Below are 15,662 nucleotides of genomic sequence, written 5' to 3'. Positions count from 1 at the left end.
GTGGCTCTCAAATGAAGACATCTCGTGTTTCTTTGATTCTTCAAATTCAAAGTTCACACTTCACCCCTGCTTCACACCACGAATCTTCGACACGTAAATTTCTTCTCAAGCTTGTTAAGTAGGCCTAGCTCTACTTTTATTTTCTTTTCTTTTTCCCATTCTTATATACGTATTATTTGTTTTTCATAATAACTTTACATCTATGTCTTCTAATCTTGGTCATGATTTTGTGATAAGACATTATTTCGAACACGTTAGATTAGCAACCAAACATATTTTGTGGTACTTTGGTCCACAAATTTGTTAGTTTAGGAATTATATTTGTCCTATATAAATTAACTAACATGATAGTCTAAGAAAACAATTTCGTTCGAGTCTAGCATACCAGAATCGCTCTAACCAATTAGCAGACGATTATACCAAGTACCAACACTTGCATGTTTATTCATTTTACTGCTAATCATTCATTTTATTCAGTTGGTGACTTATCATTTAGTGGACGACTAACAAAGGAGATCAATTTCTCTAATTATTTTTAAATAAATCGCTTAACCAAGAACATAAATTAATCAAGTAGTCTTTATCGGTGAATAGATGATTTGTTGTTATGTGGATCAAACCACATTTCGAAATCGACCATCTACAAAAAGTCAAAAACCGTTGTGATATTCTTTCAACCACAAGAAAACACTTTAATTTAAATGACAATATCTTCCCTTATTTAAAACAAGTTTTGGAAACGATCTCAGCTTCTTGCCTTGGATCAACCCTTTTTTTTATGAAATTTAAAAGTTTTATCAAATTGGTTAATTAATGGGAGATAAACCCGGTCATGCCTTTTTCATCGGGGTTTAATATTTCTCAGTTACACATTTTTTTTGAACCATTAGTAAAATAACAAGTACAATAGTGGTTGATAAGAATGGTTTATTAAATTTACAGATATTTCTATGAAATGGCATATATCAATCAGAACACACATTAAATTCGATAATTTATATAACAAATTAGCAACCACGTTGATCCATAGATGGACACCAAAAACTTCCCAACCCAATCGCATAATTTAAATCAGTATAATATTTTTTTTGATATCGTCACCATTAATAATCCTACCGTAACACCACAGACGATACTGAATTTTTAAACATTCATATCAGAAACAAACCTTATTCACACAAAAATACTTGGACCAAGACGAGAGTGAGGAATATTTAAAAAGAAAAAAAAAACAAAAAAAAAAGAAGTGGACCCCATTAGACGTGTTTTGTAAGGTCGAGACAACTCCCAAGTGGGGATCACGTGGCTATAAACTCTACTATTACAGAACCTGATTCCTCCACGTCGGATAAACTCAGAATCTTCCTTCTCCTCTTTACGAGGCTGAGATCTCTCCACGTCATCAACTAAAAATCTTCCGCATAAATATCTCTTTCTTTTTTAACATATAACGAATCATATCTCGCCACCTAAGAAGAGCCTTGTCCCCCTGGTACATGGTTTCAGGACCAAGTAAAAACAAAAAAAAACAAAGTATTAATTTCTCCTAAATTTAAGTAATCGAGAATAATACTCAACCGCAGAAGCCTCTTAACATATTAATTTTTCAAAATCTAAATACAATAATTATCCCCACCATAAAAAAAATTTAAGTTTGAACGAATCCTTAATCTTTATTCTAATAAATTTAGTCCAATACATATTTATTAAAAACGCGAAAAATCGTTTATGGGGTAAATAAAAAGACGAAAATACCTTTAAAAAAAGAATTAAATCACACAAAACGCGCCACGAAATTCTCGAGATTTTTTGCTTTCTCCCTTATTTGTGTCCGCATAAGAAACGAGAGAGAGAGACAGAGAAGCAAAGACCTTTATTTACCAAAAGAATAATAACTTCATTTTGTATCAACAGAGATAGAGAGAAAGATCATTAATAATGATGATGGGGAAGAAGAAGTGTGAGTTATGTAGTGGTGTAGCGAGAATGTATTGTGAGTCAGATCAAGCGAGTTTGTGTTGGGATTGCGACGGTAAGGTTCACGGAGCTAATTTTCTTGTAGCGAAACACACGCGATGCCTTCTTTGTAGCGTCTGTCAGTCGCAAACGCCTTGGAAAGCCTCTGGGCTTCGTCTCGGCCCAACTGTTTCTCTCTGCGAGTCTTGTTGTTTAGCTCGTAAGAAGACGAACAAGAAGACCATCGCTTGTTGCGATCGGTTTAGTAGTGAAGATGGTGCTGAGTCTTATGATGAGGATGAGGAAGATGAAGATGAGGAAGAAGAAGAAGCGGAGAATCAGGTTGTGCCGGCGACGGCGACGGTGGCGGGACAAGAACTTCCGGTGGTGAGTTCGTCGTCTTCGGTTAGTATGAAAAGGACAAGACGTGATCTAGATCTGAACTGCTCTTCCGATGATGATGTATGAATCTTTCTCTTTCATTATTATAAAGCGATCTGTGATTCTTTTTGAAGTTTGTAAAACTTAAAAGAGTTCATTGTTTTGAAAAAAATGCAGGAGGAGAACGAGTCATCTCGACCACTGAAACGATTAGCGAGAGACGATGAAGAAGCTTCGTCTAAATCAACGGTTGTGATGAAATCAGTTTTGAGATTAGAAGGAGGAAGGAGGAAATCGAACGGTTGAAATTGAATGATGCTGATTTCGTCTTGTTGATTTAGATTATTAACTCTCACGGTTCATTTTTTACGTACTAACAATACCTGTTTTAGTGAGTTGAGTTAGTTTATATAAAATCATTCGTTTGAACTTTGAGGCTTAATTTCTTAGCTGGTTTGAAGCTTTGTATGATTATTATTGGCTTTTATTTTATTTGTTTTGAAGCTGTTATGTTAACAGTTAACCTATAAATTATAATAATATATATTCGTATGTGAAGTTTAGAATTTATATAACATGAAAGAAATATGTGATTGTGTGATCATATTAAGCGAGACAAATCAGGTCTACTTTGCCAACATGAATCTTTTCTTTTTGTGTGAAGTATTAGAAGGATTACCAACCACAAACTAAAATTTCCCATTTAATAATTGTGTCATTTTTACAAATTATATTCGAAAATATCTGTGATATTGATTGGCAACAGATGGAGCTTACATAGTCGTTAGAAGATATTTATTTCATTTGAGTCCTCTCCCTCTCCTTAAAAGTTTTATTCGTCAAGAGCTTTGAGCCTATCATGTCTTTGTCTATGAAAATATAAAAAACTACCATGATCCAAGTGTTTGATGTCTCCTCCTACCATACAATGAAAATGAATTACTTGTAAATGGTAAAAACGAATTAACATTATAAAGAATAATTTAATTCATGGTCAGTTGGAGAAGTGGGCGGTGAGCGTCGGTCTAACTAAATTAGTTTATTCATTTTAATTAACTAAAAAAATCATGTGGTTCTCATTGCATCTTTCCAGTCAAAGAACGATCGTTTAAGCCGGCTTCAGATACTATGTTAGAGATTAAGGATGACTATAAGACTTTTCTATTTGGATAAAAGACCACCTCCATTCCAATGCAAATCAACTCTCATGGAATGTTAGTATTATTTTAATTGTAAATTTTGAAACTTTCTAAGTTAAGAATCTCTTAAAGATTAATTAAAATTATGTCTCCAATGGTAGAAACCATTTGGGGCTCTTAAAAACAAAAACAGAATATTTTGAAAATTATAATATTTTTAGTAAAATACATTTTGTTTAAATTTTTAAACATTTCATAAAACTTAAATTTTGAAACATATACCATTTTTGCTCAGATTATGTTACTGTATGATTGTGTTTGTGATGAGAACCAAATGTCCAAATGGTTAATCGGAGTAAACCGACATAGATTATATAATAAAGATAAGAGTGGAGGAGATATGGTATCTCCGTTATTAGTAGGCCTGACTCCCATTCATTCTTCACGTTTCATATGATTCGGCCAAAATTCAAAAGCTGTATCATTAAAGTGTTGTTGGTATTGGTAGTAAGTACACAAAAATATGAAAATGATAAAAAGTGAAAATTATAAAATCTAGAATGAAAGACTTTTTCAAAGAATCTAAATCTTGATGTTGAACTGTTGAAGTAATCGGAGTCCAGATGATGCAGCCTCACGTAGCCGTCTTCACCTCCACTAGAGAAACTGAAAAATACATTTCACAAACTCATTAACAAAGCCATCAAAAACACACAAACTCATCAATGTGAATAACAAACTTAACTCAACACAGACCATATGCTCGTTCACTCAAAGTTACAATTCCACATAGTCCATAGAGATGTCACCCGTGAACAACAAACTCAACTCAACACTTTTCATTATGAGCAGGAGCTTTTATATATCTCCTAAATCTGGAAAACAAACGACTCCCTTGCCTTCAAATACAAAACAGGGGAAGCAAGCATACTGCAAACACACAATCATATTGCAAACACACAGATGGTGGTGTCGATTGACACCTTATATGATCGGATTAATGGTTCGATTTTAATTCTCCGATTTGCATGGTCGGTCTAGGAAAACCCTAAGCCTTCAATTTATAAGGGAAAACTCGACTTCTCAGAGTCTTTAGCCGCTTCTATCAGTTTTACAGAGAGAAAGAAGAGAACAAGAGTCTTTGTGAGTGTTCTTGAGGTTTTTGGAAATTCCTTGTCTCTGTTAGTGAGTTTTTTTCCTGGAAAATGTGGATCTAAGGCTAAGGATGTGTGGAGAAGGTTGCTGTGGTTTGGGTTTAGATCTCTCTGTTTTTGCAAAGGTGAACGAATGAGCATGACTTATCTAAGCTAAAATCTATGTTTATGTGACTTTGTGTGTTGTATGATTGTTTTCTTTGGAGGTTTTTGTGTTTTCCATGGCCCCTAGGGTTGGATTCACTTATGGGAATGCCTTGGACGCGTGTGAGGTGTCTGGAGGTGGAGTTCGGAGCTGGAGATCGAAGGAAAACGATGCTTGGCATCTGTGTCCTTGTGTCGAGTGTCGGTCCACACAAATTCTTAGACGGCGCGAGAAACCTAACGCCACAAGGAGTGTATCAGTCAACACAACCATCGTCAGGTGTCAATGTCGATCGACACTATCCTTCAGCGGTGGCTTATGTTGTGATTGCTTTGTGTATTACCTGGTTTGTTTGTTTTTGTTGATTGTGGGATGAAAATATTATATTGATTGTGTTTATAGCCCACTAGATGAGAGGATTGCCTCACTAAGTATTTCTGGTAAATTTACGCATCTCTTTTTGTTGCGGTGCAAGTAAAGGCAAAGTGTGATTGTGGAATCAAAGCGATGAAGAGGAGCACATTCTAGAGGCTCAATTATTTGTTTTATGCTTCGGTTAGGTTGCTAGAATGGAAAATTATTGTCTAGAATGGATTTTGATTGCTGGTTCTATGATGTTATATTGTTGAATCTTTGGTTTGTTTTTATTGGTTATTGGATTAGTGGAATTGATTTATGTTATCCATTATTGTTGATTGAGGATAGATTGCTAGTGAGTACTTGATCACTAGATATTAGGGTCTAAAAAAAAGGGTCGGGTTGTTCATTAATAATCGGTATAAATTAATAAATTTTTCCAGTCACTAGTTGGACCAATGTTAAAAATGACATAATTCGATAAAATTATAAGATAATATTTTTTTAGAGATTCTATGTAAATATATGGTCCCATCAATATCTTAAATTAATATTTATAAAAATTATAATATATATATATATATATATATCTACTAAAATTCAGTTAAATATAATTTAAGTAGTTTTGTTTGCTTATTCTTAAATTTACATTCTTACTAAAGTTCACCTCTAACAAAAATAAAATAAAAATTATAAAAAAGAATAAATTATTAAAGTATAAGAAACTATAAAGAACACTCTAAAATATATGAACTATAACAAAAATTATTTTTAAATATAAAAATTTTAAATATATAAATAGACAAATCTCTTCATAATTTAATATATTTATTAGTTTATCGATAAATTAATAAAAATTAAATTTTTGATAAATTAAAATCTTTATAAATTAATAAAATCTCATGGTCCCTAATTATTAATTTATAGAGGTTTTACTGTAATATACATCTTTCTATATCCAAAAATAAAGTGGTGTTAGTATTAATAATTTAGTTTTAACCTTGGTAATGTGATTTGTCTATTTTTTTTCATATGATACCAGCTCTGACTTAATTGATTAATTTTGTTTAAAGAGTTGTATTTGTTTGTGTGTCTTAAATCTTGGAAAGATCTTGTTTGTGTGTGGTTAAGGCGAAGCTAAAAAGGTTTAAAATTGTGTAAATCTTATAAAATTTAAGTCTTTAAAGCTACATATATATTTCCCAAATTAGACTAGTGAATTAAAGTATTAAATGTTTCCAAAAAAAAAAATCACATCCATTGTATGCAAGAGAGACAAGATGTTTGTAAGGCGGTTTCATGATCAAGGGCAAACACACTGCTTGTATGTTGCTTGGACTTGCGAATCTCATGTTGAGATATAAGCCCTTCAGCAAAGCGGGTGATAGATTCAGATCTTCAAACGCAGCTGCTCGTGGTGGTTGTGGTGTGTCACTAGACATAACCTAAAGATACAAAAAAAAAACCAGATGATTTGGATCAATATATAAAAATTAATTTATGAATATATAAAAAGTTTTGATCAATTTTTTTTAGAACTAAGTTTGTACAAACACAAACTAAAGGAAAGCCTTAAAATTAACTTGGACTATATTGTCAATAGTAAAAATACAAATTGAATAAATAAATAAATAAAAGTTATACATGGACAACATATCCATATTATGCATTTATCTCTATGTTTGGTCTTCATAAATTTTTGTCATATCTTTTTTTTTTGCCTAATGTCTTAAGTAAAAATTTTAATATAAATGAAATATTTGCTGTACTATATATAACATTGATAAGCAAGATTCATGTAATGTTGTAAATATATATTTTTAAAAATTAGTATTCACATTCAAGGCAAAGTCAAGTCTCTTGCTTTTGTTCTTTTTTTTATAGAACTGTAATTTGAAAAAAGGTGAGACGTTTCTAATAACTTACAACCTGGCCCTTTCGTAAATATGTTTCTTATAAAACCTCATATTGTTTCCTTTAATAATAAAAGCACCATAAATATGTTTTTTTTGTATCAACCACTACTTATCGAAAAAGTCACATTATTAGGTATATTTTGGAAAAAATAATTAAAATACAAGAATTTGGATATGTGCATGATTTAAAATCCAGTCCCGGCCCATTTACATCCTTCGATCACTTTTTCTTATCTCATGATGAAAGAATTCACATCATACATTCATCATGGCGCTTAGGCGGCATATAAAATTGAATCTCACTGGATCAGTTGTTTTATTATTATTGTTTTGTCATAATCCATATAATATAAACAAGTTGACTGCAAATTGTATGTCTGGTCTCGTAATAGTGAGATATTGGAGCTTACCAGCAAGACTCCGAAAGTCTGTTGGTTGATCAAAGAGATCTTCCTGTCCCTTGACCTTTTGAAGCTCAAGAGGTAATGGTGTGGAGGCAGGAGCACAATCTGCCATGCCAGCTGCCAAAAGCAGTTCCTCTGCATATTTATGTTGATTGAGAAAGAGTCCTTCAGTGTGATAGTGAGCCTGTAGACCAAGGAAATAGCTCAGACGTCCCAGATCCTTGATACGAAATTCATCATTCATTGACTGAAGTAACTCTTGAATCAGTTTTGGACTGTTCCCAGTAAGAGCCATATCATCAACATAGAGTAATAGGATGATGATATGATTGTCTTTGAGATATACGAAGAGTGATGGATCTTTGAAACTGCATTCAAAGCCAAATTTCAACAGAAAGGAGCTGAACTTATCAAACCATGCTCATGGAGCTTGTTTCAACCCATAAACAACTTTATGAGCTTCCAAACATGCGAGGGATGTGCACTGTCTTTAAATCCTGGAGGTTGTTGCATATACACTGTTTCAGTCAAATCACCATGGAGAAATGCACTCTTGACATCGAGCTGCTTGATTTCCCAGTTGTTGGCTACGGCAGCATGAAGAACAAGGCGTACCGTCGCAGTTTGAACCACAGGGCTGTAAGTTTCAAAGAAGTCACCTTCCTCCTGATCATACCCTTTAGCAACTAGACGCGCCTTTAATCTGTCCAAACTGCCATCAGACTTGAGTTTGGGTGTGAAAACCCATCTACAGCCTAAAACGTTCATATCTGGCTGATAGGGAACCAAGGAGAATGTATTAGTGTCTACAAAAGACTCGACTTAATCTCCCATAGCAGTTGTCCAACCAGGATGCTTAAGAGCAGAGGCCACTGTTTTTGGCACTTTTTCAGTGGTGTGTGTCGCACGGAGAGCATACTTTGGATTTGGCTTGCGAACTCCATCTTTTCCTCGCGTGACAATGGTGTGATCATTCACAACTGGTGCTGCAACTGGTGCTGCAAGAGGAAGAAAGTCATTCTCTGCAAATAGTGGAGCGTCTGGTGAATCAGCATTATTATCATCAGTATCAGTGTTAGTATCACTCGAGTCTGTCGTAGAGGTTGAGGTTGAGGATTCTCCGAGTGTTGGCAAGATGGGATCTGTAGGCATATCATGCGAGACTGCAACATGTCGTACAGAAACAGAGTCTTCTGGTAGAGAAGCGGCTGCAGGAGGAGCAGACTGTGTAGATAGGAATCCCTTTTGCCATGCGGACAGTAAAGGCGTAGTTGCAACAGGAAGTAAACCTGAATAATCAGTTGCAAAGGGATAAACACTTTCATCAAAAAGCACATGTCTGCTTATATAGATCTGACCTGTAGGAGGATAAACACACCGGTAGCCTTTGTATTTATCATTGTATCCTAGAAACACACACTTCAGGGACTTAGGATCGAATTTATTTGCTCCATAAGCTCGAAGTGTAGGATAACAAGTGGTACCAAATATTAATCAGGTTTGGTAGCAAAAAGAACTTCATGTGCGCTTGCAGAAGCCTGATGAACTGATGTAGGCAGAAGATTGATGATATGATTTGCAGTGAAGAAAGCCTCCACCCAGTAACATTGTGGAACTTTACTCTCAAATATCATGCTTAGACCAAGTTCAGACAAATGCCTATGTTTTCTTTATGCTAGACCATTTTGTTGTGGAGTGTGTGGACATGAGATGAGTTGTTTAATGCCATTGTTTGCAAGATGTGTGACAAATGGCGTACTAATGAATTCACCTCCCCCATCACATTGAAAACTCTTGATTTTCTGATTAAACTGAGTTTCAACTAAACTTTGGAAAAGCATGAAGACTGAATAAAAATCTGATTTATTCTTCAAGGGATAAAACCAAGAGTACCGTGAATAATTGTCAACAAATATCACATAATACCTAAACCCCTGAATCGATGTAACAGGAGCAGGACCCCACAAATCACAATGCAACCTCTCAAGAGGCTTACTAGCTACAAAATCAGAAGAAGAAAACGGTAGTTGAGCACTCTTGCCAAGCTTGCACGACTCACAAAACTTGTTGGTGCGTTTATTGACTGATATTGCTGCGGAAGAAGAGAGGTGTTGAAGAATCTCTGCACTAGGATGCCCCAACCTTTTGTGCCAGACATCATCACTTGCAGTAAGTTATCTTGTAGAATAGTGAGACTGAAATGCAGGATTTCTCAACACATAATGATCCCTACTCCTGTTTCCGGTTGTGAGGAGCTGCTTGGTATGCTTGTCCTTTACACGCACACTATCAGAGTCAAAATTAATGGAACAAGGATAGTCTGTACATAGCTTAGAGACTGAAAGTAGAGATTTTGTCACATTAGGACATACGAGAACATCATTCAGAGGCAGAAAATTTACCTGACAGAGTCTGCAGAGGCACAATTCCGATGTGAGTAATTGGTAAGAACTCGCCATTGCCAACCATAACAGAGTCATTACCATGATAAGCCTGAGAATGTTGCAAATTCGCCGTGGAGTTGGTTATGTGAGCTGTAGACCCGCTGTCAGGTAGCCATTCAGTTCCATTGTTGTGACAGTCGTTCTCTGAGACACGCATAGCAGCTAGAGCAGTAGTCTGCTGTTGAACATACTCCTCATTAAACCGATTGTAACAATCATAGGCATTGTGGCCATATTTGTTGCAGATTTGACAAGTCGGTTTAGCAGATTCTGCTATTTTATTCTGATTATCTTGTCCTTGTGTACAACGACCATGTTGTTGAAAGCCACGGCCACGAGTAGAGTAATTACCGCGACCTCTGTAACCACCACCGGATCGACCACCTCTGTTGCCCGAACCTCCTCTATCAAAGTAACTTTTCTCAGCCTGAAAAGCTAGGTGTGGAGTGACAGCTGAAGCAGAGGAATAGGTCTTGAGCTTGTCGTCAAAGGCGATGACTTTTAACTCCACATCCTCATAACAGGGTCCAGGAACAGAGTCCATGGAGTGTTCTATCACAGTAGTAACAGATTCGTAATCTTTTCCCAAACCAGACAATAGACCATGAATTTTCTCCAAATCAGTCATAGGAAAGCCAATGGAGTCTAGCTGATCAAAGATTAACTTAAGCTCACCCAGATACTCCTCCATTGTTCTACCTAACTTAACACAAGCACGCAAGCGGTTCTGCAGTTCAAACTTCCTAGTGGTAGAGGCTCGATTAAATTTCTTAGCAAGAGCCATCCATACCTCGTGAGCTGAGTGCATACCGTAGACGACTCGGAGAGCTGGTACAGACAAGGAACCAAAGTTCCAAGCCATGACAAGCTGGTCATTTCGAACCCACTTTGCAAAGTCAGGGTTCGGTTCTTCAGAAGGACCTTCAGTGGTGTTGACAGAACGAGTTGCTGAGGGTCGAGTAATGGAGCCATTGACATAGCCAAGAAGCATCTGAGGAGAGAGAAAAGACTCAAATTGAGTTTTCTATAGAAGATAGTTTGACTCTGTAAGTTTGAGAGTCACCACTTGGGAAATAGACAAAGCGGAAGAGAAAGAGTCATCAGGAGCCATAGGTCGTACTACTGATGCTCTGATACCATGAAAGCAAGAGCTATGGCTCTACGTTTGAAACAGAGAAGGTGGCTCAAAATATATTTCTCATTCAATAAAACTTCTGAATACATACTCTGTCTTTATATAGACGAAGACATAGAGGAGACATAATGACCTAATGATTACAAAGGTAGGTAGATGCCTGACAAGTGTCTCTATCAGCAGCATAGGATCGGTGAGGTAAGAGCAGCAAACTGGTTTCGTGTTTGGACCATTTGGTGAGCTGTTTTTGGCATTACCTCCATACACTGCAGAGCACATGGTGAGATAAACTTTTCCTTGTTACCGTTGGAGACTGTTGTGAGAAAGCAAACTGCGGTGGGCTTGATTGCTTCTTCGAGGCCCAACCTTGTTTGCTGGACTGAGTTTTCAGTGAGTCCAGTAGTATCACTCCTTACACTTACCTCCAATTCAACCTACAAGTTTGTCTTGACTATGATACTCGAATTGAAGATTCAAGTAAACACGCTACATGCCTCCGATTGAATCGAATTGAAGATTCAAGTCTCTTTCTTTCTCTCTCGTGTGATTTTACATAATCGCTGGTTATCGTCGCTGGACGAGCAGATCCAGTGACACATTCATAATAGATTTCCTTTTTTTTTGAGTAAAGAGGCATTTGCGTCTGATTGCTTTTTGATTAAGAGATGTGACTTTGGATCTGTTTCAGACTATTAACTATCTGAAAAATATATAAATATATCTTCAGCTCTCAGATTCCTCTGTTCTTCATGAAAGTTTAAGTGCATACTGATCAAGCAAGTGCTGATCTTCTGCCACTGGTAAACCTGTTCCGTTCCATATAAGACTACAATGTTAGCTTCTGTTCCAAGCAAGTGAATGTCTTTGGAATACTTTTTTTTTTTAATCTATTATGGATGCCGAATTGAGTTTCAGTGTAGTGGCCTCCTTCGCATCTTTGATGAGACGTTTTCTTGATATTCAAGGGACTGTGATCCAATGCTTCTGATCAAGAATGGTATGATTTATCATAAAAAGTTCTAGACTAAGCGTTAACGTTATACTTACGTCAATACGTCTACTATAATCTTTTTTTTTTTTTTTTTTTTTTTTAAATACCTTTCATTAATCCCAAAACAGGGTACCGGAAATACAAGTGCCTCCCATTCGAGTCACACCTACAAAGAAAAAGGTGTACAAGCAAAGGTAAGCATATTGCAAAAGCTAATGAAACACTCCGAACCAAGTCATCAGCAAAGAAGGAGCCGGAGGAATGAGACGTTGTGCGGCTGTTAGATGGTTGAGATGACACCTAAGGAGACTCTTGATCTCGAGAATTAACGCTGAGGCTGGACGGGAAGATGCATTATGAAGACGTGAATTCCGCTCTCTCCAGATGAAATACATTGAGGCTTGGAAGGCTAGCCGAAGAATCAAAGCAGTGTTTTTATCCCTGCAAGGATTCTTCAACCATCTAACTCCATCCTCAAAAGATTGAGGAGGAGAAACATGGGCCTTACTTGTAAAATATTGCCACACTTCTGCAGCAAATGAGCAATCGAAAAACAGGTGTTGTCTAGTCTCATCCTGATTATTACAAAGGAGGTAAGGCCGTGGACACAGACAGACCCCAACTAATCAGTCTATCTCTAGTATGCAACCGATGACGTGAAACTAGCCAGGCTATGAAAGCGTGCTTGGGAATTCTGCCTTTAAACCAAACATATTTGAACCAATCCACCCTTTGACCTAGAGGATGCAGATGATCCCATGTCTTCGTGGTTGAAAAAATGTTAGACGACTGGCCATCTTCAATCTTCCAGAGATAAGTGTCATCTTGAGCATCTTGTTGTGTGTTTACCACCGTGGGAGGAGGTAGACAATCTTGTATGAGGCGAATGACAGGGTTTCTACTTCGAGAAGTTGAAATCCACCATTGGCCTTCTCTTAAGGCATCTGCTACAACTGCATTCCTTGGAAGCCCAGTCATACTCGGTCCTCTGTCCCCGGTTAGTTCCAAAAGAGAACCTAACCCTGTCCAATTGTCAGTCCAAAAACAACATGTAACTCCGGACCCTATTTCGCAGACAATGAATGGTTTTGCTAAAGGTCGAAGTTGACACAAGCTTCGCCAGAGCCAACTACTATAATCTTAAACTTACACAGGATGTAACGTTAAGCTATTCGTTTTGACGGTTGAATTTACGAGAACACGAAGTCGGTTCATTCATAGTCTTTGAGGAAGGAAACAGAGAAATGTGATGAATAATTGGCAGAGAATTGAAAAAAAAAAAAAAAAAAAGTAGAGTGCTGAAGCAAAATAGAACAAACAAAGAGATAAGACATAAGAGATCAAACAAAGAGACCTTAGCTATGATTCTCAACAATTTGTCATGATTCTAAATCCCTGATTATTATTAGGCTTTAACGAATCTGGTTTCTTATTTGGAGCGGAGACCAATACAACCGCCCAGACCAATTTGGTTTCTTACTAATTAATAATATAGGTCTCAAGACTTATCAACGAATTTGGTCTCTTATTCTAAATCCCTGTTAATGCTATTGTAATGTATATTATTATGTTCTATATTTCAATTATTTGAAACCTAAATTGCATAAAGTATAAATTACAAATTGATTCATAAATAAAATTAATATTACATTAAATATATAAAACATACATTTTACATAGAATCAATCTATCAAATATCCAAAAGATACAAATGCTTGAATCACACTCAAAGAAAAAGAACGCAAATACATTTCTTCACCAAACCAAATAAGAAACCAAAGCAGCTCTAGTAGATCTCCAACTCATACCATTTAACAGCCTAACGCCATTCCAGATCACCTTAAAGCCTTTTTTGGCTTTGTGTGAAATCTCTATTTCTTCATAGAGTCATAACGCATATGCATAGACCAATAACAATTGCCATGCCTCAAGAATCTTGCTGAACTCAAGCTTGTCTTCGTTCTTGACAGTTGTCAAACACAAGCAAGAAGCAGTTTCAGAGATCTGGCACAAACCATAAATGTCAATATGTACAAACTGATAAAAAAAAAAAAAAAAAAAAATTGTACCTCATCGCCGTCCGGATATAGTTTTGAACCTTCAAAAACCATGTGTTCAAGAAGATGCGCCAAACCTTGAGCATAAGGATCTCGAAAAGATCTGCTTTCACAAGCATCGCTGCAGCTGATGAGGATGATTCTTTATCTGAAATGAGAATAGCAGTAAGTCCATTCTTTAGAAGAATGGATGATTTCTGCATCAGCTGCAGCAATGCTGGTGAAAAGCGGATCTTTTCCTCGCAATACTCTTTTCTATCAAAATCAAAACCACGAACTCATATATCTCCAGGGGCTATACAAGTGATAGTAATAACAAAATTCAGAAAACTCCTGAAATCGAGTAAGGCTTCCAGATCTATTATAACAAAAACTGAATTTACACTTAATTAAATGAGCAATGGAGAGAACATGAAGAAGAGAAGAAGAGAATAAGAGAGGAAGATGAGACGACAAGGAAAGGAAAGAGATAAAAAAAAAAAAAAAAACCTAAATTATTTTTGTCCGTTGGATCTAAAGTTATGAACGGTGGATATTAGAAAAACTGTGATCCTCACTTCTATGAACCAGCCAATAAAAAACCAGACTTTTCTTTTCGCATTTTTATCAAATTTGTTGCCTTGTTCTTTTTAAAAAACTAATTTTTTTTTTTTGTTAAAGATTAAAAAACTAAGGGCGAATTTGCACCATGACCAAAACAAAAAAACCAATAAAGAATATAGCCTATTAACTATAAAAATTAAGTGAGTAACCATTGGCTAGTGGAAAAAGACAAGGGAAGGGTAAATGTGAGTGACACGCGCGGCTAAAGAAGTGTTGGGGGTACAAAATGATTTATTTATTACTTTATTTATTTGAATAAATAACACATACCCTTTAAAATTTTAATGTCATATATCTTTTTACCAAAAATAGTTAAAATTTTGAAATTTGTCATTAAAAGTTAGATTTTTTTTTCTGCATTCAACATAACTGAAATTTTTAAAATCGAATATTGAAAATTTGAAATGATGAATAGGAATTATAACAGGAACAAATTATATTAGGACTATATATAATATATATATATATATGATATGCAAGATTTAAACTCAAATATATATGTAAAATCAGTATAAATAAAATTTAGATGTTAAATAATGTATTTTAAATTAAATGTTAAACAAAAAATACAATAAATGAAATGATGAAATAGTATAGAAAAAATAAAATAGTATGAAACATAGATCATTTTAAACGTTATACTCTAAGAAAACAACAAAGGCAACCCAATCAATCGTTTCAAACGCTAATCGTAAGAAATAAAACATAAACAATTCAAAATACCAAATTAAATGCATAAACGCTATACCCTAATGAATACAACATAAGCAACCCAAATAACCAAAAAATATAAAACATAGACAACTCATATGCTCGGATAAATGCACAAAAAAAAACGCTATACCCTAAGGGATACAATATAGAGAACCCAAGCAACCGTGTTAAACGCTAACCGTAAGAGATAAAACATATCACAACTCAAATTATCAAAATAAACGAACAAAAATATAGTATATTATATCCTAAGGGATACAACATAG

General features: G+C 35.5%; 2 protein-coding genes and 2 long non-coding RNA genes across 5 annotated transcripts; 1 reads left to right on the top strand and 3 right to left on the bottom strand.

Annotated features, from left to right (window-relative positions):
• Positions 1-967: 967 nt before the first annotated feature.
• On the bottom strand, positions 968-2,718 carry LOC147949133 (uncharacterized). The gene is made up of 2 exons (XR_015582195.1): positions 1,756-2,718; positions 968-1,489 (listed from the first exon to the last, which is right to left on the bottom strand). It is a non-coding gene; the product is annotated as an uncharacterized LOC147949133 (long non-coding RNA).
• On the top strand, positions 1,709-2,895 carry LOC104730691 (uncharacterized). The gene is made up of 2 exons (XM_010449887.3): positions 1,709-2,418; positions 2,515-2,895. The coding sequence occupies exons 1-2, from the start codon at positions 1,939-1,941 to the stop codon at positions 2,641-2,643; spliced, it is 609 nt and encodes a 202-aa protein (XP_010448189.2). The 5' UTR covers positions 1,709-1,938; the 3' UTR covers positions 2,644-2,895.
• A 9,339-nt stretch (positions 2,896-12,234) lies between these two features.
• Positions 12,235-13,000, bottom strand: LOC109131697 (non-LTR retrolelement reverse transcriptase). Its single transcript, XM_019242870.1, has 2 exons — positions 12,817-13,000; positions 12,235-12,551 (listed from the first exon to the last, which is right to left on the bottom strand). The coding sequence occupies exons 1-2, from the start codon at positions 12,998-13,000 to the stop codon at positions 12,235-12,237; spliced, it is 501 nt and encodes a 166-aa protein (XP_019098415.1).
• Positions 13,001-13,648: 648 nt separating this feature from the next.
• LOC104730683 (uncharacterized) lies at positions 13,649-14,635 on the bottom strand. Of its 2 annotated transcripts, none has more exons than XR_015582188.1 (2): positions 14,092-14,635; positions 13,649-13,984 (listed from the first exon to the last, which is right to left on the bottom strand). It is a non-coding gene; the product is annotated as an uncharacterized LOC104730683 (long non-coding RNA). The 2 variants fall into 2 exon arrangements; XR_758509.3 differs by having other exon boundaries at positions 13,649-14,026; positions 14,092-14,525.
• Between the last annotated feature and the right edge of the window lie 1,027 nt (positions 14,636-15,662).

This window comes from Camelina sativa, chromosome 2 (assembly GCF_030686135.1).
Source record: "Camelina sativa cultivar CO46 ecotype springtype chromosome 2, ASM3068613v1".
Lineage (NCBI taxonomy): Eukaryota > Viridiplantae > Streptophyta > Magnoliopsida > Brassicales > Brassicaceae > Camelina > Camelina sativa.
The sequence above is the reverse complement of the archived record's forward strand: the minus strand, read 5'-3'. Positions and strand labels throughout refer to the sequence as shown.

Bases quoted from the DNA above. Each gene is read 5' to 3' on its own strand.
- LOC109131697 (XM_019242870.1), bottom strand. From the start codon at position 13,000: ATGACTGGGCTTCCAAGGAATGCAGTTGTAGCAGATGCCTTAAGAGAA. The intron at 12,552-12,816 runs GCCAGTCGTCTA...CATTTGCTGCAG, and splicing joins TCTCTGGAAGATTGAAGATG to AAGTGTGGCAATATTTTACA.
- LOC104730691 (XM_010449887.3), top strand. From the start codon at position 1,939: ATGATGATGGGGAAGAAGAAGTGTGAGTTATGTAGTGGTGTAGCGAGA. The intron at 2,419-2,514 runs GTATGAATCTTT...AAAAAAATGCAG, and splicing joins ACTGCTCTTCCGATGATGAT to GAGGAGAACGAGTCATCTCG.